The sequence below is a fragment of the Delphinus delphis genome, chromosome 11, assembly GCF_949987515.2.
Source record: "Delphinus delphis chromosome 11, mDelDel1.2, whole genome shotgun sequence".
NCBI lineage: Eukaryota > Metazoa > Chordata > Mammalia > Artiodactyla > Delphinidae > Delphinus > Delphinus delphis.
The window spans coordinates 92282398-92310343 of NC_082693.1; the positions used below are offsets into that span (position 1 = coordinate 92282398).

Here is a 27946-nt window from a genome sequence, read left to right on the forward strand (position 1 = left end):
ACCCGAGGGTGACTTGCTGATGGTCCCAGGCCTCAACCACTGCCATCCGTCCGGCTCTAGGGAACCCACAGCAGAAATGAGCCTGGGCCAGAGAGGGGGGGGATCCAGCTTGCAGGAGTTAGGCCAGACCTAAAGACTTAACTTAAGATGAGGGATGTGAAGGGCTGGGAGGGAGTGAGGCCTCCCAGGGAACTGCCAGTGACATTTAGAACCTTCTGGACTCCCTTCTCAGTGGGAGGTCTCCATCCCCACCCTGTCCCACCCTGTCCCCCAAGTCAGACTCCACCAGTCCCGCTGCCGTGTCTCACTTGCTTTATTTCTCACCGTTTACAAAAGTTAAACAGGGGAGGTGCGTGGGGCAGGGGAGGGGGTGTGCGAGGGGCTCCTCCCCAGTGGGACAGAGAAGGGGGAAAGAGGTTGGGGGGCATGAGGCAGGCCCCCAGGGAGAGTCCGGGGCCCCTGGAGGGGAAGAAATGGTTCTGTCCCCCACTTCCGGCTGCTTTATTTTGAAGTCCCCAGACCCCAGGCCGGTGCCTTTGGAACTGCTCAGGCTGGGGCGTGGTCTGGGGAAGGGCAGCTGCCCCCGGTACCAGGGCCCCGGCTCCTTGGATCCACTGCTGCTGCTTCTGCTGCTGCCAGCTCTGGGCAGCCCCCAGGCAGGTGTCGGGGGGACGACCTCAGACCCCTGGTGGAGGAAGGCACCTCAGTGGATGAGGGGCGCTGAGCGGTCATTGGTGACAGTGGGACGCAGCTTTACGGTGGCAAAGGGGTTTGTGCCCCTGTTGGGGGAGAGGAGGGGGTGAGAGGGGCCCAGGTCCCCAGCTGGCTGTGGATCCAGGGAAGGCAGCTGGGCATCTGAGCCAGGTGTCCCCCCTACCTCCTGTCCCCGTCGGTTCACCTCCACTCACGCCCACCTTTGTCGCCCCTCCACAGCCCTCTGCTGAGCCCGGCCCCCTCTGACCCTCACTCAAGGACTCACCGAGGGAAGAGCTCTGGGGGTTGCTGCTCCCAGGACATGAGTTTCTGCAGTGAGCGGGGAGGGAGGGCCAGGTTTGGGTGGGAAGGAGCAAGAGAGCCCCTGCCCCACCCCCCACTCCCCAATCCAGCAGGGCAGAGCACTGGACCAGAGGCCCCTGCAGCGCCAGGCTTCTGGGAAATGAGGCCCAGCCTTCCGAAACCCAAGATGCTGTGAGTTTCAGACTTGAGGAGCCTCTGGGCCAAAGTGCCACCTCCCAGGGCCAACACCGCCCCCAGGGGAGGCCTTTCCAGGGCTCCCAGCAGGGGCCCAGGGCTCCCAGCCACTAGAGGAATGCATTCCCCCCACCCTCCACCCCACACTCAGAAGCCCATCCCACCCCTCCCGGCACAGATGGGCAGACTGAGGCTGGACAGAGCCAATGGCAGGGCAGGGAGGGTTACCTGGTCTCCAGTCTTCCTGCCCACCGGACCACCCCAGGGTTGAGGGCAGCCTGGGGGAGGGGGCTCACCTTGATGTCACTGGCCACCCCCATGCTGCCCATGCTACTTCGGCGGCTGCCAGGCAAGGGTGTAGATGCGGGGCTGGGGGTGCAGCTCGGGACCCGGCTCGGGGTTCGGGAGCGGGACTGGCCATCCCAGTAGTCTGAGGGTGCTGTGGAGTTGCCTGGCCGGTCCAGGAGGTCATCAAGGCTGTGGCTGCCCCGGAGTGGGTAGGACCTGAGCCCAGAGAAAGGAGGGACGGGAAGGGGGTCAGGGGTCAGGCCCTGCTGCACCCCCCACCCCCACCCCATCTGCTGGGCCCCTGAGCACCCTACATCCTCCTCCCTTGCCCCTGGGTGAGAGGAGACTTGGCTTGAAGGCAGTCCTGAGAGGAGGCAGAGGGATGGACACATGACCTTCACACGTAGAGAGATGGGGGTGCCCTTTCTCCAGGAGCTGAAGGAGGTTGGGATAACTCTGGACTGCAGCTCAGAGATGCCCTTCCTGGTGGCTGGGGCCACCCCCCACTGGAGTCCCCGCCCCTGCCCCATCTCTGACCACAGCGGTACCTGGAAGGCAGCTCATTCATAGGGCTCATGGGGTTCATGGACGTCACTGGGTTCAAGGGGTTCGTGGGATTCATGGAGGTCACGGGGTTCAAGGCATTCATGGGATTCATGGGCAGCTCCTCCAGAGGCTTCACATAGGCCTCGGGGAACCAGCCGCTCCTGTGGGGTGGAAGCAAAAAGCCCGACAATGGTGGTCAAAACACCGTTTCTAAGAGGAGCAGATGATTACTGGGCACTGCTGTGTGCCAGGCCTGGCTCTAAGAGTAACTCATTTCATCCTCTGAAGGAGGTCTTTCCTGACATTCAAAGTCACTCATCCAGCCTCATGTCCCACCAGGGGCTGGGGCGCCTTAGCGAGGAGGAACTGGAGATCCGAGAAGGAAAGCATTGTATCCAAGGACATGTGGTGACAGCTTCATTCCCTACTTGCTGAGTATCCACCACACGAGGGCCCACGGAGAGCCAGATGCAGTCCCTGTTCCCCAGGGGCTCCCAGCCAGCCGGGGTGGGGGGGGCAGACAGACCCACAGACAGATGATTACAAGGGTGAGGAAAAGGGGACCGGTTGGGGGGACCAAAGGCAGCTGTAGGAGCCCAGAGGATAGGGAACCAGAGCCGGGGATGCCTGGCTACCAACCCTCCACCATAGGCCCTCTGGTCCCGGTGACCCCAGCCACCCTGTCTTGGAGTCTTTGTCTGGCTGGAGGCTCATTACTGCATCTTCAGAGCAGCCAGGGTTGAGGGAGAGGCACTATGATCCATGTTCCTTAGCCTTTTCAGACTCCACGGAACCCATTAGATTCTTACAGAACATCTGGGAAAGTGTTCTCCAAACAGCCACCTTAGAGCCCCAAACCCGATCAATAACATTCTCACCTGTAGGTAACTGGAAGCTATTTCAAGTCAAACTGACAGAGTAAAACCATTTCAGATCGTTTTACTTCTGTCTTCACCATCAAGTGCCTACTGATGAAACTTGCCATTGTTTTCCCTAAACTGAGTCACAGAAAGAATAACGATGTCCCAGGAACGTGGTTTGAGAGCTCAGATCTGGGCGGTTTTATAATCAGGTCCCCAGGAGGTTTGCTACACACCTGTTTTGGGGACTTTCAGGGAGGCACCCTGCTACCCTCTGATGCGGGTCTGCAAAGCAGGTGTTTTTTCCACTACTCGTGTTCTTAGTTGCGTCTCTACCCACCGGCTCCTCTTTTCATTCCTGATCCATGCGGTCACCTGCCATCCACCCATCTATCTACACGTCATCCCATCCATGCATCACCCATCCATGATCCACGTGGGCAACCACCCAAGGACCACCAATCCACTAACCCATCCATCAGCACTTGCCCACCTGCCCGCCTCTCTATGAACCCACTCACACACCTCTCCAGTCACCCATTAATCGATACATGCACCCCACATCCGTGCATCCTCCCATGCCCCCTTCCATCTACCCATCTGCTCACAGGAGCATGCGTCCACCTGCTCACCCCATTACGCCCTCATCCAACCTCCACCTGTCCATCTACTAATCACATGACCATCTCGGCAAGCGCCCTCACATGCACTTGCTGACTCCCCTGTCGACGCTCCATTCATTCATCCCCTCTTCTTGTCCTCATTCATTCCTCTCTCCTTAGCGTGAGTGGGCGTGGGCACCACACAGTCTCTTGCCCATAAAGCCCTGTGGGGGGCATTGCCCGGCTCCAGCAAGCTCCCACCTTCCCCTTTTTCTTTGGCAGAAAGAGTGATCCCTGCTTTCCTCCGGGCTTACCGCGACTGCAGTGTACTCCCTAGCCTCCCCCTTCTACTCATGGTGTCAAAAGCAGCCCGTTTATGTTCTTTAAGGATTTCCACTGCGCCTGACTGCAAGGAGGTGAGCACACTCAGCTTGCAAGGTCCCAGCACCGCCCCTGCGCCTGGCCCCCCTCTCTGTCCATTCCCTCCGTCAGAGCTTGGCGGACTCCCTCAGGGTAGAAGGCGAGCTGCCCCCTCTCTTAGTGTAAAGCGCAAAGTAAGTGCTCAAGCAATAGGGTTTCTGTATTGTTCCCACTTGTGAGAGAACCTTCCCATTCCCCATCCTCTACCACCCTCTCAAGGGCCACCACCCTGAACTTGATAAAGAGACTCTTCCTACCCTCGTTGAATGGATGAGGAAACTGGTGTGGGACGAGGAGGGGATGGGGGATGGGGGATGGGGGATGGGTTGTTCGAAGGCCCAGGGACAGCCTCCATCCTGGAAGACTCAGTTGCAGCTGAAGTCCAGGCTTTCCGGTCCTCCTTCCAACCCACCCTGCGCCCCGAGGCTCCTACTCACGTGGATGAGCCCTCCAGCTTGCCATAGAGCCAGCCGTTCTGGGCCTCCGGTACCAGCACCTCCACAACGTCTCCGGCCGAGAAACGCAGCAGCGTGTGGTTGGCGCCCTCCGAATGGGAGACCAGGGCGCGGACTCGCCGGGCGCCGCCGCCGCCCCTGCAGCCCGGGCGCTCGCCGAAAGAGTTGGAGCGCGAGCGCTCAGTGCTGATGCTGTAGAGCGAGGCTGCCGAGGGGCAGGAGAGCGCCGCGGCACGTGGGTGGGAAGTTCTCCCTGGCGTCTACCCTCGATCCCTCCTGCTGCAGCGCAATCTCGGTTCCTCTTCCCGGCCCTGGGTCCCCAACCTGGGTACCTGGCCCTCCCTCTGCGCTTCGGGCGCCGGGGGTACTCACAGGCGGACGGCGTCCGGGGCAGGGACCGGCGGTCTGGCTCCAGCTGGGACGCGTATCTCGCCTCAGTGGGCTCGGGGCCGTGGGAGCCGGAGCCGTGCCGGCTGCGTGGGGAGCCGAACTCTCCCAGAGGCCTCTGGGGCTGCGAGGGGAGACGGGCAGGGGAGGGTGGGGCGGGGAGGGGCGGGGCCGCGGCGCCCTAGTCCAGCCCCCACCCCCAGTCCCAGGCGTCGGCGGCGTAGGGGTTCTCTGGCCTGCGGCCGAGCAACCACGGGGGCGCCGAGGTCACGCTGGGGCGGAAGGGCCGGCCGAGGGGCGCTTCGAAGGACGGGACCCTCGGGGGGAGGAGGCTCCAGGCGGAGGGCCTCAGGCCCCAGGGCCCCGCGGAGGGTGCCGGGGGCGGCGGGGGCGCGAACGGCGGCGGGGGCGCGAACGGCGGCGGCGGGGGCGCCCAGGGCCTCACCATGTCCAGGCGGGTGGGCGTCAGGCGGCCCGAGGGGTAGGGCGGCCCCAGCAAGGGGCCCAGCAGGCCCGGGGAGTGGGCGCGCGACGGACTGCGGCTGGCCTCTGACTGCTCCTTCCACAGCAGCACGCGGTTCTGCAGCATCCCCCGGGCCTGGCCGGGTGGGGACACGGGGGTCAGCGAGATCCAAGCAGACCCCAGAATCCCGGGGACTCAAAACTGGCATCCTAGACCCGGGAACTCGGGCCCTGCAAGCTGAGGATGACCGGACTTTCCAGCTGGAAGGAACCAAAGATCGCTGTGGTCACTTTGGGTTCACCCACTGGCCAGCCCTCCCGGTCTTTTGTCAAAGGCCCCTCACTTTTCCTGGAGGAGTTTCCCCTGACCCGTCTCTCAGTCTTGTGCTTTGACGGGGGCTCTCCCACTGTCTGATGCAGGGGTAAGGGTGCAGTCCAGGCTTGGCTACAGAGATGGAGTCAGGTATGTGCACCTACCCAAAAACTGTTACCAAAGAACCCAGTCCCGGAACTTACCCTGGAACAATCTGGAAAAATATATTCTCTCACCTCACGGGGTTTGCTAAATGGATAGAGCGAAGCCGGCATAGGACACTTCAACTAAGCAACAGACAGTGGCAAATTTCTGATGACATCTTGTGTGCTCCTGGATCCAACTGTACCTGAAACCCTTGAACTTTCCAGTGACTAAAATAATAAACACCTTTTCTGTTTAAGCCAGTTTGAGTAGTTTTCTAAAAGAAGACATCCAAATAGTTTTTCCAGTCTATCCGTTTAGTTTACATAAGCATCCCTTTTCTAGTATCTGCCTGAATACCTTCAAGGACAGGAAACTCAGCCGCTGACCACATAGTCCATAACAACTTAGGGTGGGGAGGTTTTAAATGTTAGACCTGCTGTGTGTATTAATCATGTTTTTAATTTTCTGTACTTTATGATGCTTTGACATCGTGAGGCCTTGTCAATCTGAAAAGACTGCACCTCACAGGGCCAGATAATTCCTAGAGATAAACAGCTTGCTTGGAGCACACCTTTCATATGCAAACCAACCAACCCAAAACCCATATCCCCAATCACCTCCTTCTAATTCACACACCAAACCAAAGTTTCCCCTGCCCTAAATCACCCAAGCCAGGTACCAGACAATTAGAATACCCCCTATAGCCCAGAGCCCACTGAAATTAGTCAAACCATCCAATCCTAAACTTACTTAAACTTGCTTACCCGTCTTTGCCCATCCCTTCCCATGGAAACCATAACAAAGGTTCTGGGCCATGCTTTCCCCTGGCTCCTTCTGCCTCTTGACCATCCCCCAGTACGACTCCCATGTGGCCCTGCGTAGTGTGTCATGACCCTTTCTCTTGGGAAGGGTGATATGTAATAAAACTTCTTTCAGTGGCATTGACCTCTCTGTGTTGTCGCTCAGGTCATCCTAGGTACAATCAAAACACTCCGCTCTCCAGTTATCAGTGTCTCTCCATTTTCTACTCCAATACTCGATCCCTCAAGGCCAAGTTCAGGACTGTCACCTTAGGAATAATAAAAGCTTCCCTTTGCTGAGCATTTACTCTGTGCCAGGCCCAGTGTTAAAGACTTTACCTCCATTATCCTATTCGATTCTCCCAGGAGCCCTGCGAGGTAGGTGCCATTATTATCTTCATTTCATAGAAGAAGATGCTGAGGGTCAGAGCAGTTAATGACTGGCTCGAGGTCTCTCATCCAGTAAGCAATGGAGTGGCCTGTACTCGTCTGTCTTGAGGAAGCTTCCTGTGACTACATTTCCATGATTTTTCCCTTCAGTCTGGCCCAGCTGCTGAAAATTTGATCTCAGGCAGCAAAACAGAAAGCCTCAGTGCCTCAAGTCGCAGGAGGAACTAGTTCAGTTGGTGGCTAGGTGGCCGCCCCCTCTGTTGCCTTGCATAGTTAATTAGCAAAACAGCACAAAGACAAAACTCCAAAGGCCTTCGTGCGCTTGTTTCAGAGGCAGTAAGCAAAGTGAGACCATTAAGTTTTGCTTATCGTATTTAAAAAAGGGTTTTTGTCCAATTTGAAAGTGCCTGCCAGGGTGCTAGGGGGTTCTCGGAGTAATGGCCTCAGCACTGAGTCTTGGCCTGGACGGCACTCAACTTCACTGGCTCCCCTCAGCCCTGCCTTTAGGCAGTTTAGCCAGTGGTTGGGAAGAAACGTAGAGGAGACCAGGGGAGAATGTTAAAAATATTTACAGAGTGGAAAAGCCATTCTGGGACTTCCCTGGTGGCTCAGTGGTTAAAAACCTGCCTACTAATGCAGGGGACACGGGTTTGATCCCTGGTCTGGGTAGATCCCACGTGCCGTGGAGCAACTAAGCCTGTGCACCACAACTACTGAGCCTGCGCTCTAGAGCCTGTGAACCACAACTACTGAGCCTGCGTGCCGCAACTACTGAAGCCTGTGTGCCTAGAGCCCGTGTTCTGCAACAAGAGAAGCCACCGCAATGAGAAGCCCGCGCACCGCAACGAAGAGTAGCCCCTGCTCGGCGTAACTAGAGAAAGCCTGCATGCAGCAATGAAGACCCAACGCAGTCAAAAATTTAAAAATTAAATTAATCATGTAAGAAAAATATTAAAAAAAAGAAAAGCCATTCTAAGTATGATACAAACCCCCTAAACTATAAAAGACTGATAAATTTGACTAAATAAAAATAATTTTTTTACCACGGCAAAACTCACAATAAGCAAAATCAAATGATAAAGAACAAACTGGGAAAATAATTTGCAACTCATCACTATGAAAGGGCTAATTTCAGTAACATATAAAGAGCTCCTACAAATTCATAAGAAAAATGGAGGAAAAGATACTGACCTGTCACAGTAAAGAAAATCAAATGGCTCTGAAACACGAAAAGATGTCAATCTCACTTATAAGACAAGCGTAACAAGTGTAAAACTACACTGAGATATCATTTTTATCTTTCTGATTACGAAAAATCAAAAAGTTTGCTTGCATACTGTTGTCAAGGAAACAGGGAATCTCCGCCATTGCTGGTGAAAGTGTAAATTGGTACAGCCAATGCTTATATCCCTGGACTCACCAATCCCATTTCTAGGCATTTATCCTAGAGGTATACTTACACAACTGCGATAAACCCAGAGAAGCTGACGGTGAGGTAGAAAGGCGTGTTATTGACTAGACTTGGACTAAGCAAGGACCGATTATTGGAGGCAGATGAGAAAGACACCTTCCTGTGAAGAGTTCTTTAAATCTTGTGCATTCTGCGTACAGATATACTTAACAGGTAAATATTTATGCTTCACTGTCTTAGGAGTTAGATCGTGTATGTCCTAAAGCCCAGCTGGGTCAGACAACATGCTACCTATTCCCCTGTACCTAGGAGAAGTCTGGTTCATTCAATCCACAGCTCCCTTCTGAGGGGGCGATCACTCAGCAGGAGGCAGCCAACGGAGGAGTCAGCTCTCCTCTTAATGTTGGAGGCTAACTGTTCAAGACACAGGCAGAAAGCAGTTTCCTTCCAAAAGAAGATGTACACACGGCCAGTGGGTACAGGAAAAGATACTCAGCATCAACAGCCATCAGGGAAATGCAAATCAAAACCATAATGAGATACCACTCCACACTCACTCAGATGGCTAGAATCAAAAAGACAGTCACAAGTATTGGCAAGGATGTGGAGAAATTGGAAACCTCATAAACTGGTAGTGGGACTGTAAAATGGTGAAAGAGTGTGGAAGTTCCTCAAACAGTTAAACATAGAGTTACCATACAGTCCGGCAATTCCACTCCTATATACCCATGAGAAATGAAAACACACGTCCACGGAAAAACTTTTACGTGGATATCCATAGCAGCACCATTCGTAATAGCCAAACGGTAGAAACAAGCCAGGTGTCCATCAGCTGATGAATGGGTAAGTACATGTGGCACATCCCGATGATGGAATCCTATTTGGCAATAAAAAGGAATGGTGTATGGACACATGTTCCAACACTGATGAACTTGAAAAACACGACGTTCAGTGAAAGAAACCAGTCACAAAGGACCACATATTGCGTGATTCCTTTCGTATGAAATTGCCAGAAGAGGCAAATCTATAGAGACAGAAAGTAGATTAGTGGTGGCTTAGAGCAAGGGGGAATGGGAGGATCAAGGAATGACCGCTAAGGAGTACTGATTTTTTTGTTTTTAGCAGTAATGAAATGTTCTAAAGTTGACTTGAGGCAATGGATGTGAATATACCACACCACTTTTTAAAAAATATTTATTTATTTTGGCTGTGCCGGGTCTTACTTGCAGCATGTGGGACCTTTTAGTTGCAGCATGTGGGATCTAGTTCCCTGACCAGGAATGGAACACGGGCCCCCTGCACTGGGAGAATGGAGTCTTACCCACCGGACCACCACGGAAGTTCCTATACTACACCGTTGAATTGCACACTTTAAATGGGTGAATTTCATGGTGTGTGAATTATATCTCAATACAACTGTTTAAAGGAAGAAGCAGCAGCTCCTCCCTGAAGGATCACTCAGTGGGGGTGGGGTAGGGTGGGAGAAGGCGGAGCCCTGAGCCCGGGGCTGGGTGCGGTGGTGAGAGTGGGAGAATGTCAGCCGGGGCTGGGATCAGTCACTGGATCCAGCCACGTCTCCCACCTCTGCTCAGCACCAGAGGGTCCCTGGGATCAGAAACAGAGACTCAGGGAGGACCTGGCAAGGTAAGGACCCCGAAGTGGGGAGGCGGGAGTCGGCTGCCGGCTGTTGGGGGCAGCTGACTGCAAGCACTCGGGTCTCCTGAATGGGAGCCTTTGTTTTCATCTTTGGAGGGGAGAGAGCAGGGGCAGGAGGACCTAATCCCGCTGGGCTCCCGCATAGGCCAGGCTCCACCATCGCACCAACCTTCTGCTGGGGCGATTATTTCCCTCCTTTTCCAGATAAGAAAACGAGACTCAGAAATGAAATCACTTGCCAGAATTTGCAGCCAGGGCACAGTATTTGGGAAACTGAACAAGAATACAAAGAAATAGAAAGTAATGGAAAGAGCAATGAGGCTGGGGGAGGGGCAGCGGAGCCCACGTTTGTGGCATCAGGAAAGAGAGGCTGGCTGGCTGGCTGGGTCTCTCTCAGATACCAAATAGAACCAGAGCCTGATATGTCATCTGGGCTCAAAGACTATGTGTTCAATAAATGAATGAATGAACAAATGACATTGGAAAAATGCAAGGATTTTTAGGGAATGATGGAAGGATGGTTTCCCAACAGACCTGGCCCCTCCCCTCCTGCAGATTCCATCATCCCCCTCCCCAGAGGGGTCAACAGCTGGGCCAGGCCAGGGAGGTGGGCAAGTCCACATGCAAGAAGGGTGACTGGGAGGATGTGGCCCCTGTTGGACTTTCACAGAAGGCAGGACAGAACTTTGACCACCAGTGGGCTGGCCGGGGCCTGAGGATCTGCAAGTGAGAGGCCAGGCAACAGGGCTCAGGGGCCTGAGCAGTGCAGTCACAGAGACACTTGGGTAGGGCAACATCAAGTGTCCCTCCTGAGTGTGCGCTGAGAGGGGCTGCTGGCTTTCCTGAGTTCCAGCCATCCATAGGCTTGGGCAGCTGCTAGCCCCTAAGGTACTTCTTTGTAATTTAGAAACAGATGTTCTGTCTGGATGGACACAGCCTGGTGGGTACACATTTGGTGAGAGAATGGCCTCTTTTTTTTTTTAATTTTCTTGATTTTTTTTTTTTTTTTTTTGCGGTACGCGGGCCTCTCACTGTTGTGGCCTCTCCCGTTGCGGAGCACAGGCTCCGGACGCACAGGCTCAGCGGCCATGGCTCACGGGCCCAGCCGCTCCGCGGCATGTGGGATCTTCCCGGACCAGGGCACGAACCTGTGTCCCCTGAATCGGCAGGCAGACTCGCAACCACTGTGCCACCAGGGAAGCCCTTCTTGATAAATTTTTAAAAATTGAAGTATAGTTAATTTACAATGTTGTGTTAGCAAAGTGATTCACACACACGCGCACACACACACACACACACACACACACATATACATTCTTTTTCAGATTCTTTTCCATTACAGGTTATCACAAGATATTGAGTATAGTTCCCTGTGCTATACATTAGGTCCTTGTTGTTTACCTTTTTTATATATAGCAGTGTGCATATGTTAATCCCAAACTCCTAATTTAACTCTCCCCCCACCCTCTGCTATCGCCTTTGGTAACTATAAGTTTGTTTCTATGTCTGTGAGTTTATTTCTGCTTTGTAAATAAGTTCATTTGTATCATTTTTTAGATTCCACATATATGATATGACATATATATCATATGACATATATATGTGGAATCTAAAAAATGATACAAACGAACATATGATATTTGTCTTTGACTTATTTCACTTAATATAATAATCTCTAGGTCCATCCATGTTGCTGCAAATGGCATTATTTCATTTTTTATGGCTGAGTAATATTCCAGTGTGTGTGTGTGTGTGTGTGTGTGTGTGTGTATATCACATCTTCTTTAGAGGATGGCTTCTTTAGAGGATGGCAAAGGTAATGATGCTCCTTTCTTCAGGCAAACACAGTCTGCACCAGTATGTTCAGCTTGGAGAGCAGAACATAGCTCTAGTCTCAGCCAGGCTTCCTTGTGCAGTACACAACCTGTACAACCTTCCCTAGAAGCCCTGTCTGCTGTGGTTCTCCACATGAGAGGCTGAGTGACAGCTGATGCTTGCAAAAGGAAGACCTGGGGCAGAGTGGGGTCCCACTGGGTAGAGATTGCTCCATTCTCTTGCCCCCCCCACATTTGCCAGCACCACTGCCTGAGCCCTCGCAGTTCAGCTCAACCCAGAGTGGGAACAGGACCATGAGGAGGCAAAGGAAAGAAACAAGGCATCTAGTGGAGGACCCAGTGGTCAGCGAGGAGAACACAGCAAACCACCCTGGCAGCTGAGAGGAGGGAGTGACAAGCTTAACAAGGACTTGATAAGGGTACTTACTGCAAAACAAAGACCTTCTTACCCAGACAAAGCATGATGTTAAGATTTAAAATTGAACAGATGAACAGTCCGGGGTGGGATAGGGAGGGTGGGAGGGAGACGCAAGAGGGAGGAGATATGGGGATATATGTATATATATAGCTGATTCACTTTGTTATAAAGCAGAACCTAACACACCATTGTAAAGCAATTATACTCCAATAAAGATGTTAAAAAAAAAAAAGAGAGAGAGGACAGTCCTGTTGAGAACAGAATCAGTCGCTTGCAGATCAAGGAGGAGAAATATCTCAAAATACTGAGCAAGAAGAAATGAAATAGACATAGTGGGGGAGAAGATGGTCATAGATGTGGAGGCTCAAATGATTGGAGTTCCAGCAAGAGAAAAGGTAATGATGGCAGAGAGATAATAATTAAAGAAACAGAAGAGGAAATAGCTCCCCAGACCTGAAGAAAGACTTGAGCCTGCAGGCTGAAGGGCCACTGACAGGCACTCATCTAGGTGGTACCGGGACAAGCTCCGAGTTGCAAGGACACAGAAAATCTCCAAGCATCCACAGAGAAAGAGCCTGTTACTTAAAAGGGAGAGGAGACAGACCAGCACCTGACTTAGCACCTACAACACCGAGCACTAGAAAACAGGGGCAAATCATCTTGGACCATGAGAAAAAAAAAGGCTGCCGCTCCTTCAACCAGCCGATATGCCCTCACCAGCAGGGTAAAAGTGAGACATTTGCAGAGATGCAAGGATTCCGACAGTGTATATGCAGAAAATACTCATGCAAGTTCTCCAGCCATGCCAATTCATCAAAACAGAAACCTCAAGACAGCGGGAGGTGAAAAGGATTGAAAACAGTGGTAAGCATTGTATCTGATCCTATGTGTGGTGAAATGTTAGTGGACGATGGTGGTGCACTGGCCATGGTAATATATGTAATCTAAGTACAGATTCTTGAAATAGAAGGGCCATGCTGCAAAGAAATGACTAGTGAGGGTCTGGAACTAAAAGTCCTGAAGTTTCTTGGCAAAACCAAGAGGTGGTGGTTTGGAAGGATTAGAAGAGGAGCACAGACGTTACAAGCCTCATCTTAGAGCATCAGGGAGGGCAGGAAAATCCTTCGCAAGGTCTCCCCTTATGGGGTGAGGGGAGCAAAGGACCAAGTAGTGTGTGTGTGGGGGGTGGGCATTATTTTTTGAAAAACATAATAGACAAATATATATGATTATGAGGGTCACAGAGTGAGGTCATCATGAGCAGAGATGAAAAGAACAATAGGCTTTCCAAAATAATAAAGGGGAGAGGGATGTGGAATTAAATAAATTAAATGACTCTCAGCTAAAACTGGGGTAGGGGCAGGCCTGTAGGGGGAGCTCACATACCCTGCTACGTAGCCTCAATTATTCCAAGCAGGAAGAGAAGCAAGCCCACATCTCCCACAGGAAGTTGGTGCCTACTTTGTTACCCAGCAGCAGAAGAAAACTTCTCCCCCAACCCCCACCCCTGTGACAGCCCAGCCAATCAGACTGTAGCAGCCCAACCAATGAGAAACCTCCATACTTTGGACTCCCAGCTTCCTCCAATGGACTCTTTGGTTATTACAGCCCCTCCCAACTCCTCTCTTTTCCCCATAAAACAAGCTGTCAGTCCCTGTTGTCTGGATTTGCGCGTGGTCTGCCATACTTCACGGAACGTGAATTGCAGTTCCTCTGACTGTTCCTGAATAAGCTTGCTTTTGCTGGTAAAATAACTGGCTATTATATTGTTAAAGTTGACAGAGGAATGGATATTTTATCAAACTGACGAGAACAAGAATGGGAGAAAAAGAGGAAACGGCAAAGTAAATACAGTTAACTCAAGTTATCCAGAAAGAGTAGGGCAGGTATATCAGTTGTTCGGTTAAACGGGAATGAACTGAATTCTCCTACTGGAAGACATAGACAGTCAGACTGGTCAAAAGTCAAAACTGAGCTATATCTTTGTAACATAAAACACTTAAAGATAAGAAAAGAGAAAGTAGGAAGGGCAATATTAATGTCAAAGTGGCATTAAAAGTATCAGACTGGATTATGAGATATATTATATACGTAAATGGCAATATTTACAGAGAAGGTATAATAGTCAAGTCATAAACCCCACAGCACTAAACAACATGGCAGCTAAATGCAGAAAGCAAAATCCACTAGAAATACAATAGTCTAGCAGATCAGACAAAGCAAGACCATAGAAGATTTAAATACCATGAGAAAATTCATAGACAGTAATTGAATAAACCTATGAGTTAATGATTTTGTGAATAGTGAGTGTATGTAAACAGGAATGAAAAAATAAATGGTCCATACGTGAATGAATAAATGCAGGAATTAGCTACTGAATGTGAGAATTTTAAAAAATCATGACAATAAATGAATGAATATGTGCTGATACGAATAAAGAAATAGATGGAGAGAGTAAATAAGTAAAATAAATATCTCCAGGGTGGAAGGAAAGAAGGGAATGGGGAGGAAGGGAGGGGAATTCCCATGCACAGCCAGCTCACAGAGCGCACAGCCCCCAGAAGGCTTCATTTAGCTGTCCCCCAGCCCCAGCTCACCCGGCCAAAAAACTGCAGGAAGGTGTTGGAAAGCAGAAGGTGCTTCTCAGCCAGGAAGCGGTAGCGCCGCTTCTCTTCCAGTTCAGCTGCCCGCTGACTCTCAGACACGAAGGCCTGCATCTGTGCATGCAGCCGGTTCACGCTCTCCTGGGGGAAAAGGGGATTCTGGCTGGAGGCAGGGGGTGTGTCCCTCATCCCACTCCCACGAGTGCCAGCTGTCTGAAGCCTCTCTCTCCTTCCTGAACCAGCCACCTCCTCTCGGAAGCCTCCCCTGAGCACCCAGCCTGCCCTCGCTTCTGGGCCTGCCCTCTCGTGTGTATCCTCATCCTCACGAGCCTGGGTTCTGCCTGCCCTCTGGCCCGGGCACTTCTCCCAGGTAGGACTGGTGTCTGAGCCATCCTTCTGGCACAGGGCCAAGCACAGAAGTGAGAGAGTTGGTTTAATGAAAATGCAAATTAGTTGATTAATAACCCCCTACTTGGGAGCGAAGATTTCAAAGAGGAGAGATATGAGCTTATTAAAGGAGCCAGAAGAGGGGGCAGGAAAGGAGGTAGAGGTCTTGAAGGCAGGGGCCAAGGATGGGGCCCTGAGCTCGGGAGGAGGGGCTGGCCTTAGCCAGGGGGCAGGAGGGAGGGGGAGGGTGGCGGGGCTGCTGGTGGATTCTGCCTTTGCTACCTTGATCAGGAGCAGCGTGCTGAGGGCCTCAGGTTTTCTCAATGAAGTAGGAGAAGCAAGGAGGCCAGGGGAGCGTGGGGAGGGCCAGGCAGCGACAGGACAAGGAGCGGCGCTGAGGGTGTCCCTGAGACAGTGATGCCCACGCGCCAGGGGCTGGCTGACCTCTCCAGCTATGCTTGCCACACGGGGTGGGGCGGGACACGCTCCTGGAGGTGGGCCAGTGCTGGGTGGGAGAGCTCCAGCGGGTGTTGGGGGTCCCCTCGGAGCCCCGTGTCGCCCCCAGCCCCTGCACCTTCATCTCCCGCGCATTCTTGTCCCTCTTGCGCTCCATACGCCACAGCTGGGACATGCACTTCTCCAGGTTGGCGGCTCGGTGGCGGTACTCCATCTCGTAGTGCTGGCGGCTGTCCTTGGATGGGGTGGAGAGAGGAGGGAGACCCCCGTGTCAAAGAGCTCAAGGCACCTGGCTAATGGGCCAGAGTACTGGACAGGGGCAGGGACTCAGCTGGGAACGTGTATAACCTGGGGCCAGTCAATGCCCAGCGCTGGCCTCAGTGTGCCCATCCCTCAAAAGGGGAGAGACGGTCCTGCTGGTGATGGGCTGTGGGGCCAGGATGCGTGGCCAGACTCACTTTGATGAACTGCATGTCCAGCTTGGTGTTCTTCTCCATGTGCTGCAGCAGGTCTCCATGGAATGTCTGCACCTGTGTGGAGTGCAGGGTGGGGGTGATCAGGGCGGCCCTATCATCCCCAGGCCCCAGAGTTCCTTGCACTGCTCACTCCAATACATTGCCCACTGCATTCCTAACACACCAGGCACCTCGCCAATCATCAGAGAAATGGGTAAAACAAGAGCACCTATTTGGATGGAGGATTAAATGGTTAAACACACAAAACATTTAGTGCAGTCCCTGGCTTGAAACACATCCTCCATAAATGTGTCGACATCTTCCGGTTCTTAGTCTCAGTCTGTGCCTTGATTATGCCTGGAATTTCCTACCAGTCTTCAAATACCAGCTTCACTGCCCCCTCTGCTGGGAGGCCCCCGACTCCTCAGGCAGAATTCATCACTCTCTCATTTTGTTTCTGGCATGTGTACAACTTGTTTGTTCACTGTTCGCTCCTCCAGCCATAAGATGGAATTTCTTGCTGGGCCCCTGGTCATAGCCTGTTTGTATGGGCAGCATGAACAAGATCTGTCCCATCTCTGTGGCCCCAGCACCGTGGGCTGGGCCTGGCCCAGCAAAAGAGCTCACAACTGTTGAGGGCTTCACTGGGGTGGCAGGTTCCCGTGACAGGTGAGAAGGAGGTGGCTGACCACTTGGGTGACCAGGAGGACCAGGAAGGCTTTGGGGCTCAGGCTCAGAAAAGCTTCGTTCTAGCCGTTTTGGTTCTGCCTCCAATTTGCCCTGTAACTTTGGATGAGTTGCTGCCCCTCCCTGGGCCTCAGTTTCCCCATCTGTAATAGGAAAGTTTTGCCCAGATGGTCCCTAAGGTCCAGCCCTAGAACCCAATGAGCTTGATTCTGTGGGCCTTGGTGGCCAGCTGGCATGTTCCCCTGTGTCCCCCATCAGTGCTCCCTGGGTCACTCCGTGTTGTTAGGACATCAGACCTAAATCCTTCCATCTGTACTCTTTGCAAAGAGGAGCATCTCCCATCCTGCTGCCGCCTCTGGGGACACTTCCAACTCTGCTCAGCCTTCTCTGTCTGCCTGGCCTTTCCCCTCAGGAGTCCCGGCTCAAGAACCCTCGGTGGGGGATTTCCCTGGCGGTCCAGTCGTTAAGACTTCGCCTTCCAATGCAGGGTGTGCAGGTTCGGTCCCTGGTCGGGGAGCTAAGATCCCACATGCCTCGCAGCCAAAAAACCAAAGCATAAAACAGAAGCAATATTGTAACAAATTCAATAAAGACTTTAAAAACAAAAAAAAGAACGCTGGGTGGATCCTGCCTCCTGCCAGGGGTGTCCCCAAGCTGTGCTGTGGGAGCTCTGTCCCTCAGGAAAAGGAATGCTGGCCGTCAGGAAAGACCAGTAAATTATAAAAGTTCTCAGTTTTTCTTTCACAGTTGTTTCTGAAACCTTGCTAACTGCTCTATAAGGGAGCTTGGGTGTGGCCCCCTCAGGACGAGCCGGGCCTTAAACCCCTGAGTGTGGCTGCCAGTGTGTGTTTCGGGGGGGGGCACGGGATCAGTGTTACAAGCCTTTCTGAGTCCCCATTTCTGCCCCATGGGGGCCCTTTTCTGCTGGATCCAGGCAGTAAGGAAGTGAGCCTTCCTGACCTATACCTGCGGGACCTCCCGGTTCAAGGTTCTGCTCCAACACAGGAGGTATGTTCCTGAAAACTGCCACATCCTGCCAGATCACCCAATTAAACAACAGGGCTTATGGAAGATGCAGGGTTGGGACTGATGCTCAAAACCCAGGCAACGTGGCAACCAGAGCATTAATAGAGACGGTGAATGGTACCTGGAGACATGAACTTGAACCACACCTAAGGCCGTGGAAAATATTAAAAATGCACAAAACCAATAGAATGGACACACTGGCAACACCTGAATTACTGCAGAGCTGGCTTGTTGAGGTGGTTCAGGAGGAGGTGGGGCTGTCATGATGGTGGAAATGGGAAGCTGCGACACCCAACCCCAGCTGAGAGACCCGGGAGGCTGGGGGGTGCTTGTCCTCCCCAGGGAGGCCTGGGTGCAGGAGCTCTTTTAAAATGTTCTTAAAATACAGCCTGGGGCTTCCCAGGTGGCGCAGTGGTTGAGAGTCCGCCTGCCGATGCAGAGGACGCGGGTTCGTGCCCTGGTCCGGGAGGATTCCACATGCCGCGGAGTGGCTGGGCCCGTGAACCATGGCCGCTGAGGCTGCGCGTCCGGAGCCTGTGCTCCGCAACGGGAGAGGCCACAACGGTGAGAGGCCCGTGTACAAAAAAAAAAAAAAAAAAACAGCCTGAAGGGCTATTTCTCTCAGTGCAGCAGACAAGCTGGGGGCTTTACCCTTCTTCCTAATTCCTAACTTTCCCCTCCCCTCGCCTAGGAAACCTCACTTATGAACAAGCCACCTTCCACGTCATAGGGTATGACTCCTGCTTCTAGTCGTGTAGGGACTATGTCACGCCACGGAAACATGCATTAGAGCAGGACAGGATTAAAGCAGGTGGATTGTAATTCTTCTCGTTACCAGGGCTTGGCTGTGATCGCCAACAGCATAGAGGACACAGACCCAGGATGCCCCAATCAGACGGGGCCCAGGCATCAGTGGTTTAATGGAAAGTCATTGTCAAGCTCTCGAAGAAATCGATCTAATAAGATGTTGATACTTGAAGAGAACTTTGAACTCTTGCTGTGGGGGAACCACAGGACTGCCTATAATTAGCCGGTGGCTTCTGAAACAACAAAGTCACCAAACCCAGGGCAGGCTGAGGAATTCCCAGCAAGTCAGAACAGAGGCTGCCGTGCCCTGCTCCCCTCCCCCTGGGACACGCTCCATTAGCGGGGTCCTGTGAGCCCCTCAGTACAGAAGCTGAGAGCAGACCCACTGCTGAGAACATGCACTGTAAGTTCTACATATCGAGTTTTTCCAGTAACTTGAGAAATCCTTTTGCTTTTGATTCAGGAAAATCCCTTTGAAAGAATTGTCTCTGTGGGCTGACCCCAGCTCCTTTCTTCCCATTTGCTCTTGAACACCCTCCATCAGGCTCCTGCCCCACCACGCCAGAGAGTGTTGTTCTCAAAATCCCTGAGACGGCACCTCGCTAAGCCCCATGATCAATTCTCAGGACTCACCCAACTTGCCCCTTCATCATCATTGGACACAGTTGGCCACTCGCTCCTCCTGAGACAAGTTCCTCCCTCAGCTTCCAGCCCACCACCCTCTCCTTGTTTTCCTCACACGCCCCAGCTGCCTCTTCTCTGTCCTTTGCTCAGTGTCCCTCATCTCCCTGGTCCCCGAAGGTTGAGTTGCCCCGGGGCTCAGCCATGGGCCTCTTCCCTTCTCTATCTACACCACTCCCTTGGTGAGCTCATGCAGTCCACTGGCTGACGCCTCCCAGATGTATGTCCCAGCCCAGATCCTCCCCCAAACTCCAGTCTCATCCATATGACAATATGGGGTCCATTCAGCCAAGAGGAAGACACAAATACTGAAGATAGGCTATGAAGGTCTAACACACAGATAATAGAGTCCCTGAAGAAGAAACGCAGAGAAAGAGCACAAAAAAAAAGTCTAAAAATTGTAATTCCAGACAAGTTTCCTGAAATTAAAAAAAAAGAGAACGATTTCAAACTACATATTGAAAGAGTATACCACATAACTAAGAATATTGTCCCAGACTGACCAATATCAAGAAATAGTCTGGAAAAGTTACTAGATTTCAGAAAAAGAAAAAAATTGGGCATCTAAGGCAAAAAAAGCAAGTGATTTACAATGGAAGAAATAGATTATCAGACTTTTCAACAGCAACATTCAAGATGAAAGAAAAAGAAAGAAAAGAGAGAAAGAAAGAAAGAAAGGAAGGAAGGAAGGAAGGAAGGAAGGAAGGAAGAAAGAAAGAAAGAAAGAAAGAAAGAAAGAAAGAAAGAAAGAAAGAAAGAAAGAAAGAAAGAAAGAAAGAAAAAGAAAGAAAGAAAGAAAGAAGGAAGGAAGGAAGGGAGGGAGGAAGGAATGAAACGTGAGCCAAGAATTTTATATCCAACAAATCTGACTTTCAGGTATCAGGAGAACAAGCTGTTATCTTGGTGTCAGAACTCAGAGAACATTGTTCACACGAGCCCTTCCTGTGGGGACAGTCAGAACAAGGCCAAAACGACGAGCAAGACATGGACACGTGGTTTGAGGTGAACATTAAATATGTGGTTACTTGTAAACAAAGATCAATGAGGGTGAAAGGGGAGCAAGCAAGGCGCAGCAGCTCTGGGTCCTGACAGTGTGGACAAGCGCAGCTGCACATACTGTGTTTTTCACACGTGGAAGATTTGTGGCAACTTTACGTCGAGCAGGTCTATCGGTGCCATTTTTCCAACAGCATTTGCTTACTTTGTGTCTGTGTCACATTGTAGTAATTCTCGCAGTAGCTCAGACTTTTTTATTATTGTCATAATCTGTTACGGTGATCTGTGATCAGTGATCTTTGATGTTACTATTGCAAAACATTACGACTTGCAGAAGGCTTATATGATGGTTAGCATTTTTTGGCAATAAAGTACTTTTAAATTAAGGTATGAACATTGTTTTTTTGACATAATGTTATTGTACACTTAATAGACTGCAGTATAGTGTAGACATAACTTATATGCACAGGGAAACCAAAAAATTTGTGTGACTCTCTTTATTGTGATATTTGCTTTTTTGCGATGGTCTGGAACAGAACCCACGATATCTCCAAAGCATGCCTGTATTTTGAAAGCGGGGAGATGCTGGGGAGAGCAAATGCAAACCAGATTTTAACAGTTCTCAGAAATCATATTGGTGGTGGTAGAATTACTATCATTATTCAGAGACTGTTGTGTATATGTAACATGAGATAAAGCAAACGGTAACTATGGGATATTCTTATTCTTTCATTCTCTGTATCCTTAAGAATCAGGACTTTTTTTTTTTTTTTTTGGGCTGCGCCGCACGGCTTGCAGGATCTTAGTTCCCCGACCAGGGATTGAACCCGTACCCTTGGCAGTGAAAGCGTGGAGTCCTAACCATTGGACCACTAGGGAATTCCCAAGAATCAGGATTCTTGATGTGAAACAAAAGAGATACTGGTGCAATAGGGAAGAGGTTAAGTAAAAATCTAGTGCTGAATCTGAATTGGAAGTATCAGTATGAATTTATGAAGTGTTCTATCTTTAACTATATATATTGTCACGTATGTATGTGTATATATATGTTTGTACAAATGTATGTATGTATCTATGTGTGTATGTATCTAGGTATGTATCTAGGCATATATCATGTATCTAGGCATCTGTAGCATATCTATTATATGCACATGTGTATGTATATATGTCTGTATAGCACTGGCCACTGAAAAAGCCTAGGAGCAACGATCAACCCAATGGACACCCCTAGTGCCCAGATTATGGTCTTGAAATACCACTTTCCACTAAAAGCAAAAAATAAAAACAGGGCTTCATGGAGAGATGGCTGATTCTACGTGTAGAGCAGCAAAGTACCAGATGAGGGCAGAACATCTCGTCAGGCTGGATAGCAAGGAGACCGTCCGAACCATGAGAGTTATGCCAAAGGACTCGTGCTTTCCATTAAACCACTGATGCCTGGGCCCCGTCTGATTGGGGCATCCTGGGTCTGTGTCCTCTATGCTATTGGCGATCACAGCCAAGCCCTGGTAATGAGAAGAGGCTTCTGCTGGTCAAAGCGGGGACATTTTCAGCTTCAGTGAAATAATGATTGCAAAGGAGTAAAACACAACAAATATGTTTAGATCTATGAGACTGACTAGATACTAAAAAATATGATACTAAAAAATATTATAATGATGGTACTAGTAAAAAAATAAAGCTAACTGGTCACCTTCAGAGGATGACAGGGAGAAAATTCATGATCTTGGAAGCTGACAAGGCGGGAATAAGCCTTTATCCTGTCTTTCCCATAAGAAGCGTGCCACTGGGTAAAAAATAGCACATAAGAAGAAACGTCTCTTTAGAGAAATATTCCAGTTCATAAGTGAAAGAGCAGAATAGCAGCATCTCGTAACTCCACGTACGAGTGGGTGCGGACACACAGCCTCCATTGCTGTTACCGTCACAAGGCGGCAGGAGCCACATGCCTCCTGATGGAAGAAGCCAGCACCCACTCTAGTCTTGCCAAACGGATGGAACCTGAGTCTGATCAAGCTTCTGGGTCCAGAGGACAGAGGAACAAGCTGAGCTGCATGAGGAGTGTTTGGAAAACCAACAGGTCAAAAGGTCCCAGGCCCTTCACAGATAAATGGTAAGGAAAAGAAAGGGATGGAGGGGGAGCCAGTAGATTAAAAGAGACTCAAAGACATATTTAAAAAAAGAGAGCAAGACAAATTCTAGCATCCAGGGACATACAACTGGGTGATCAATTACGAAGAAACACAAGGCAGTGTTGGACCAGTGGTCCCTTTTGGAGGAAGAGGGGGTCTGTGATTTGATGGGGGCATGTAGAAGGGCTCCAGGAAAGGCTGGCAAAGCTCCTGACCGGGGTGGGAGTTTCAAAGGTGGTTTGCCTTGTAATGATTCATTAAGCTCGAATTTGTTCAGTGACACTTTCTATGCCTGTATTTTAGTTTACAATAAAAAAGGTTTGGTTTTGGAAAACCTAACTTGAGTCAGATCCTGTCATTCCTTTGCTCAATACACGCAGAGGCATGGCCGGAGTTCCGACAATGCCCTCAAGGCCCAGCCCCTTTAGCGGCTGGTCATCTCCACGCTGGCCTTCACTGCCTCCACTCCGGCCACGTGGGCCTCCTCAAGCCTTCCCATGTGCCGATCCCTCTGCCCAGGACACTCTTTTTGCAGGTGTCTCCCACTCACTCCCCACCTCCATCAGGCCTCTTCTCAATGTCACCTTTCTAGTGCCTTTCACCTCGAGCATCTGTTAAAAATTGCATCCCTCCAATACTTGCTACCCCGCTTCCCTGGTCTATTTTTCTCCATAGCTTATTTTGCATCTAACCCATCACATCTGTACTCACTTACTTGTCCTGGGTTTTGTCTGGTTCCCCCTTGGGGAGAGCAGGGGTTTTTGTCTGCTGTATCCCCAGTACCCATAGCAGTACCTGGCACAGGGCAGTAAATAGTTGTCGAATGAATGAGCCCAAGGGGGAGGTGGCCTCTGGCGTGTTCGGCCCAGTATGGCTCTGGCCAAGGGCCCTGCCCTGTTGTCACAGCCAAGACGCTGGTACCCAAAGAAGGCAGCTCTCCTTACAGAGCAGGCCTGGGTGACACTCGTCCGCGTCCAGCCCAGGTGTGCCACAGGTGACATGGAGAGCCATCAGACACAAGGACAGGAAGTTGCAGGCTGCCAGCGTGACCCTTGCTCTGTAACTCCCTGCCCAAGCCCCAGGAGGTGGCACGGGCTTAGCGCTAAGCCTCAAAGTGCCTAGGAGAGGGACCAAGGGTCCTGGTTTTATCGAGTGTAGTGGATGCATGTTTTCTGCTGGTGAATTTGTTCCCCATTTCAACATGGTTACCAAACTGATGAGTACTTTATGGTGTCCCCAAAGAGTACCCAGACCTCCAGTGGTCTCCCACACACACGTTTGAGAACCGTGCACTTCCACGATTAGTTGAAATTTCCTTCCGGACTTTCCAAGGTTCCTCACACCCAGCCCCGCCCACCTTTCCCTCTCTGCCTGCCTCCCATCCCCAGCTCTCTTCTGCCCGATGCCATCTCTGCACCTGCTCAGCCCCCGGCAACCTCTGGAAGGCCCTCTCCCTCTGGCCCAGCCCCGCTCCCTTTTCAAAGCTTATTCTTTCCTTCCCAGTCAGTGAAGCCCTGCTTGGTCCCAGGTCCCTGTCCCAGGCCCTGGGGTTACAGAGAAGACCGCGTCCCAGCCCTGGCACAGCTTCCAGTCTTGGCAGGGATAGAGATGGGGGTAAATTCTGCTTCTAATGATCATAGCTAAGGTACATAGAAGGCTACAGCTGCCAAGGTCAATAGTTTATACTTATTAATACAATTAATGCTCACAAGAATCCCGCAAGGCAGTTATTATGATTACGTCCATTTCACAGACAGATACACTGAGCCATAGAGGTTAAGTAGCTTGTCCAAGGTCACAAAGCCAGTAACTGGTGGAGCTGGGCTTTGAACCCAGGTGCTCTGGCTGCAGAGCTGGTTTTCTTCACCACACACTTGCTAAGAATGGATAGAAGCATCTGTTGAAGTCCAGAGGGAGGAGAGACTGAACTTGCCCAGGAGTCAGGGGAGGCTTCCTGGAGGAGGGGGTGACTGTACTGGCCAGCAGGGGTGGGGGTGGGTGGGTCCTAGGCTGAGAGAACAGCGTGACAGCAGCCCATGGTGGGGACGCCAGGCGTGTCTGCAGAGGGCAGCTCTTCCGGCTGGCTGGGCTGTGACTGGAGGCGCCAGGGAGGCTGCTGGCTCAGCAGGACCTGGAACCCCTTAGCGAGGGGCTGGGTTTAGTTCTGCAGGTGGCAGGGCCGTGGAAGGGTTTTCTCCTAGGTGTGTAAGGTCAGATCACTGGCTGCTCCCTGGGGAGGCAGGTAGGGGCAGGGCCTGATGCACGTGGGTGACGGTCCTTTCGCTTCCTGGCTCCTCCACTCACTCTGGAATCTTGGGCGAGTGGCTAGATCCCTGAGACTCAGTTTCCTCCTCTGTCAAATGGGGATAGAAATGGCACCTGCCTCCCAGGTTGCTGGAGCTTGAACAAGATGTGCAGGTAAGTGTGCCCAGCAGAGCTGGGCCCTGGCAGGTGCCCAAAAGGGCAGCCGCAGTTGTCATGTCACCAAAGTCCTCTCTGAGGAAGGGTGTGGAGACCCTCGTCCCCCATAGAACGCAGCCCACTCTCCCAAGTGACCCCTCCAGGCTGTGGGGTCTGGGACTCACCACCACCTCCAGGTCAGAGTTCAAGTGCCGCTGGGTGTCGGACATCTGCACCAAGATCTCACCTGGAGGCACAGAGAGCAGCAGCTTCAGTGCGGGGACCTACCCTGCCCACCCTCTTCCCACCAGCAGCTGTCAGAAGGGCCTGCCCAAGGCTGGATTTGGGGACCAAATTCCAGGGGTTCCCCATACGACTCAGGGCCTCTGGCAGCACCTGTCCCAGCCATGGCAAAGTCCTGCAGGGAGGGGAGCGGAGGGGCCCTGGCTCCAGACGAGAGTCTGGGCTCTGGGCCTTGGGCTGCAAGACCTGTGTCTTTGGGGGGGACTTCCTGGAAGGGCCAGACTGTAAAAGGAACCCTCTCTGGGACCTGAGAATGGGGGACAAGGCCGGTCCCGGGCCTGAGGGGAGGCACCAGGGAGGCAGGCAGAGGGGGGCCCGGAGCCTGGAACACAGGAGGAGGCCGGTGGGGGAGGGGGGCTAGGAGGAGTGTCCCCCAGGCCTAAGAAGATGAGTGGGGGAGATGGAGGGGAAGAGGCGTGCCTCACCCAGAATCTGCGAGGTGGAGCTCTGCAGGGCCTGCTCCCCGATCTTCTGGATGGCGTTGAAGTACACCTCTGCCGCCTCAGACAGAGCTGCGTGGAGAGAGGGACGCGTCCAGCCCCGGAGCCCTCCTCCGTGTGCCCCTCCCCACTTCTGGAGGCCTCTCCTTCTGGCAGGAGAGGGTGTGGAGGGGATGCCTCGGGCTCTGGCGTAGGTGTGAGTGACAGGGATGGGGTGCCCTGGGCAGCGTGTGTGGAGAGGGGGCATCGGCCAGAGGAGGGGGGGTGAAAAAGCGGGGGATGGGCTCTCCCTGCGGGGCAGGGCGCAGGGCCTCGGCCTGTTTCTGTCTGGGAGGGGGCGGGGTGCAGGCATCTGTGTGTGCCCGGGAGGGCGTGGGCAGGTGTGTTGTGAGGCATCAAGTGGGTCTGGGGGTGGCACGGGCCGAGGTCACTGCTGTGAGGACTCTGAAGTCCTAAAGGGCGGGGAGGGATTGGGTGACACTCAGCTCTGGGTGTGTCCCTGGCTTGTCCCTCGGCAGGTGGCTCACAACCCTCTGCTGATTAGCTCTGGGGGTGGGGCAGTTGCTGGGAAATGGGGGAGATGGGAGCTGTTTGCACAGGCGCTGAGCGAGTGGTGAGGTCTGGCTGTAGGTGGCTGGAAGTGGGGCAGGTCAGGGTGCCAGGCTGGGGGTGCAGAGGTGGCCTGGGTATGGCAGTGGGCTCAGTGGCAGCATCAGGGTGACATAGAGAAGTGTGTGTCGTTGGGGTTTTGAGAGCCTGCAGGGCCTGGCACTCACCGTGGAAGGCCCGGAGGTAGTTGTTCCCCAGGTACACCAGGTTCTCCAGGGCGGGGTTGAACTGCTCCATGATGCTCTGGAGTCCAAGGGTGGTGGGAGGGTAGAGATGGGGAGAGGAAGACGGAATGATGGGCCTCAGGATCAGGGCACCCCCAACCCCAGTGAGAAGCCTGACTCAGGGGAGCCCGCCTAGAAACCTGGAGTCACCCAGAATTCTGGCTATCGGCTGCAAGGACCTCAGAGGCCAGGATCCAGACCGGGGTCCCCTTGGCCGGCTCCAGATCACCACCTGCCCAGCAGGAACTCGTGCCTGGAAGGTTCTCCTCCCACTGGCTGCAGCCTGTGGTCTGTCACAGCGCCCAGCTGGGCGTGGCTCAGCGCTGCCTTGAGTTCAGCCACCTCAGGGGCAAGGGCAGACCTTGCCCTGCTCAAAGAAGAGCCCCTGGGGAGCAAGGCTGTGGCCGAGTCCCTTGGGCCGCCGCAGGCCATGGCCAGCTGGAGAGCACCCTGTGTTGAGGACTTAGACTTGGGTCTTGATTCAAATCTCAGCAGCCCCTCTTCTTCCCTTGGTGACTTTGAACTAGCTGTTTAGCCTCTCTGGCCTCAGTTTTCTTATCTATCAAATGGGGTGATTATTTTCTACCTCAAAGATAGGGTGTTGTGAGGTTTACGTGTTGAAAGTGTCCTGCACACAGTAGGTGCTCAGTAAATGTCTATGGAGACGGCAGCAACCCCCCTGGAGTCGAGTAGGAAGTTTGAGTGAGGGGCTCAGAAACCAGAGAGAGACAGACAGGGAGACACAGAGAGAAAGAGACAAAGAGAGACTCCCCTACCCTGGGGCGGCCAGGTAGCTCTTTGGGCGGGCCCCCTGCTCCCAGCTAAGGCCACCCTGGGCGCTGTCCTGCCTCATCCAGTGTTTGGGAGTCTGTCTCAGCAGTCCTGTCACTCACTGGCTGAACCCGTGCTCTGGGAGCCTCAGGTTGGGGCTGGAGTGGCTGACTGCCCCCAGGGACCCCCACCCCCATGCCCACTGCTCAGCCCAGCCTGGTTCTAGGCCTTCTTTCCTGGAACACGCCGCTGCTATGCTCACTCTCTGTCCTCCAGAGCTGGCCGACCTTCAAGCCCTGGGAGCGGGGGCGGCAGCCGGGGCCTGGGCCACGCACACACTCACCTTGTAGATGGCCATGGTGGACCTGTAGAACTGGTCCATCTCGGGGGCCATGGAGTGGGTGCACCCGGGCACTGAGTAGAAGGCTGGTGGCACTAGCAGGCCTGGGAGCACCGGGGGTCGGTACCCTCCAATGCCCACTGCTCAGCGGGCTGTGAAGGAGGCTGCAGAGTGGGACCCGGAGATGGAGGGCTGGCCAAGGAGGAGGTGGCAGCTTAATTATTCACCAGCCAGGGATGTCAGAATGCGATCTGGGGCGTAACCAGACCCGGCGGGGAAGGCATTCTGTGACGCGGGCGGGTTCGTGTGACCTGCGCTTCAATTATTTACCCCTCTGAGCCGCGGACCGGTGGGCACGCGTGGATGGCCACTCTCCTGGGTCACCTCCTCTTCAAGGAAGAGCCTTTCCCAGGCCAGCAGGGACCCCTAGCTCTGGGGGACCCCTGCC

The 27946-nt window shown here is 52.6% G+C and overlaps 1 protein-coding gene across 1 annotated transcript; it reads right to left on the reverse strand.

Moving 5' to 3' along the window:
• Nucleotides 1-544: 544 nt before the first annotated feature.
• BAIAP2L2 (BAR/IMD domain containing adaptor protein 2 like 2) lies at nucleotides 545-27666 on the reverse strand. The gene is made up of 14 exons (XM_060025645.1): nucleotides 27502-27666; nucleotides 26331-26406; nucleotides 25540-25626; nucleotides 24997-25058; nucleotides 16086-16157; nucleotides 15746-15862; nucleotides 14779-14925; nucleotides 5195-5347; nucleotides 4735-4873; nucleotides 4345-4567; nucleotides 2028-2186; nucleotides 1488-1695; nucleotides 980-1023; nucleotides 545-779 (listed from the first exon to the last, which is right to left on the reverse strand). The coding sequence occupies exons 1-14, from the start codon at nucleotides 27550-27552 to the stop codon at nucleotides 704-706; spliced, it is 1614 nt and encodes a 537-aa protein (XP_059881628.1). The 5' UTR covers nucleotides 27553-27666; the 3' UTR covers nucleotides 545-703.
• Between the last annotated feature and the right edge of the window lie 280 nt (nucleotides 27667-27946).

What these genes read in the sequence shown, in the direction of transcription:
- BAIAP2L2 (XM_060025645.1), bottom strand. Translation starts at nt 27,552, where the DNA reads ATGGCCCCCGAGATGGACCAGTTCTACAGGTCCACCATGGCCATCTAC. An exon ending in TCCTGCAGTTTTTTGGCCGG is followed by an intron (nt 5,348 to 14,778) that starts GTGAGCTGGGGC and finishes CCACCCGGCCAG; the next exon opens with GCCCGGGGGATGCTGCAGAA. An exon ending in AAGCTGGAGGGCTCATCCAC is followed by an intron (nt 2,187 to 4,344) that starts GTGAGTAGGAGC and finishes TCCACCCCACAG; the next exon opens with GAGCGGCTGGTTCCCCGAGG.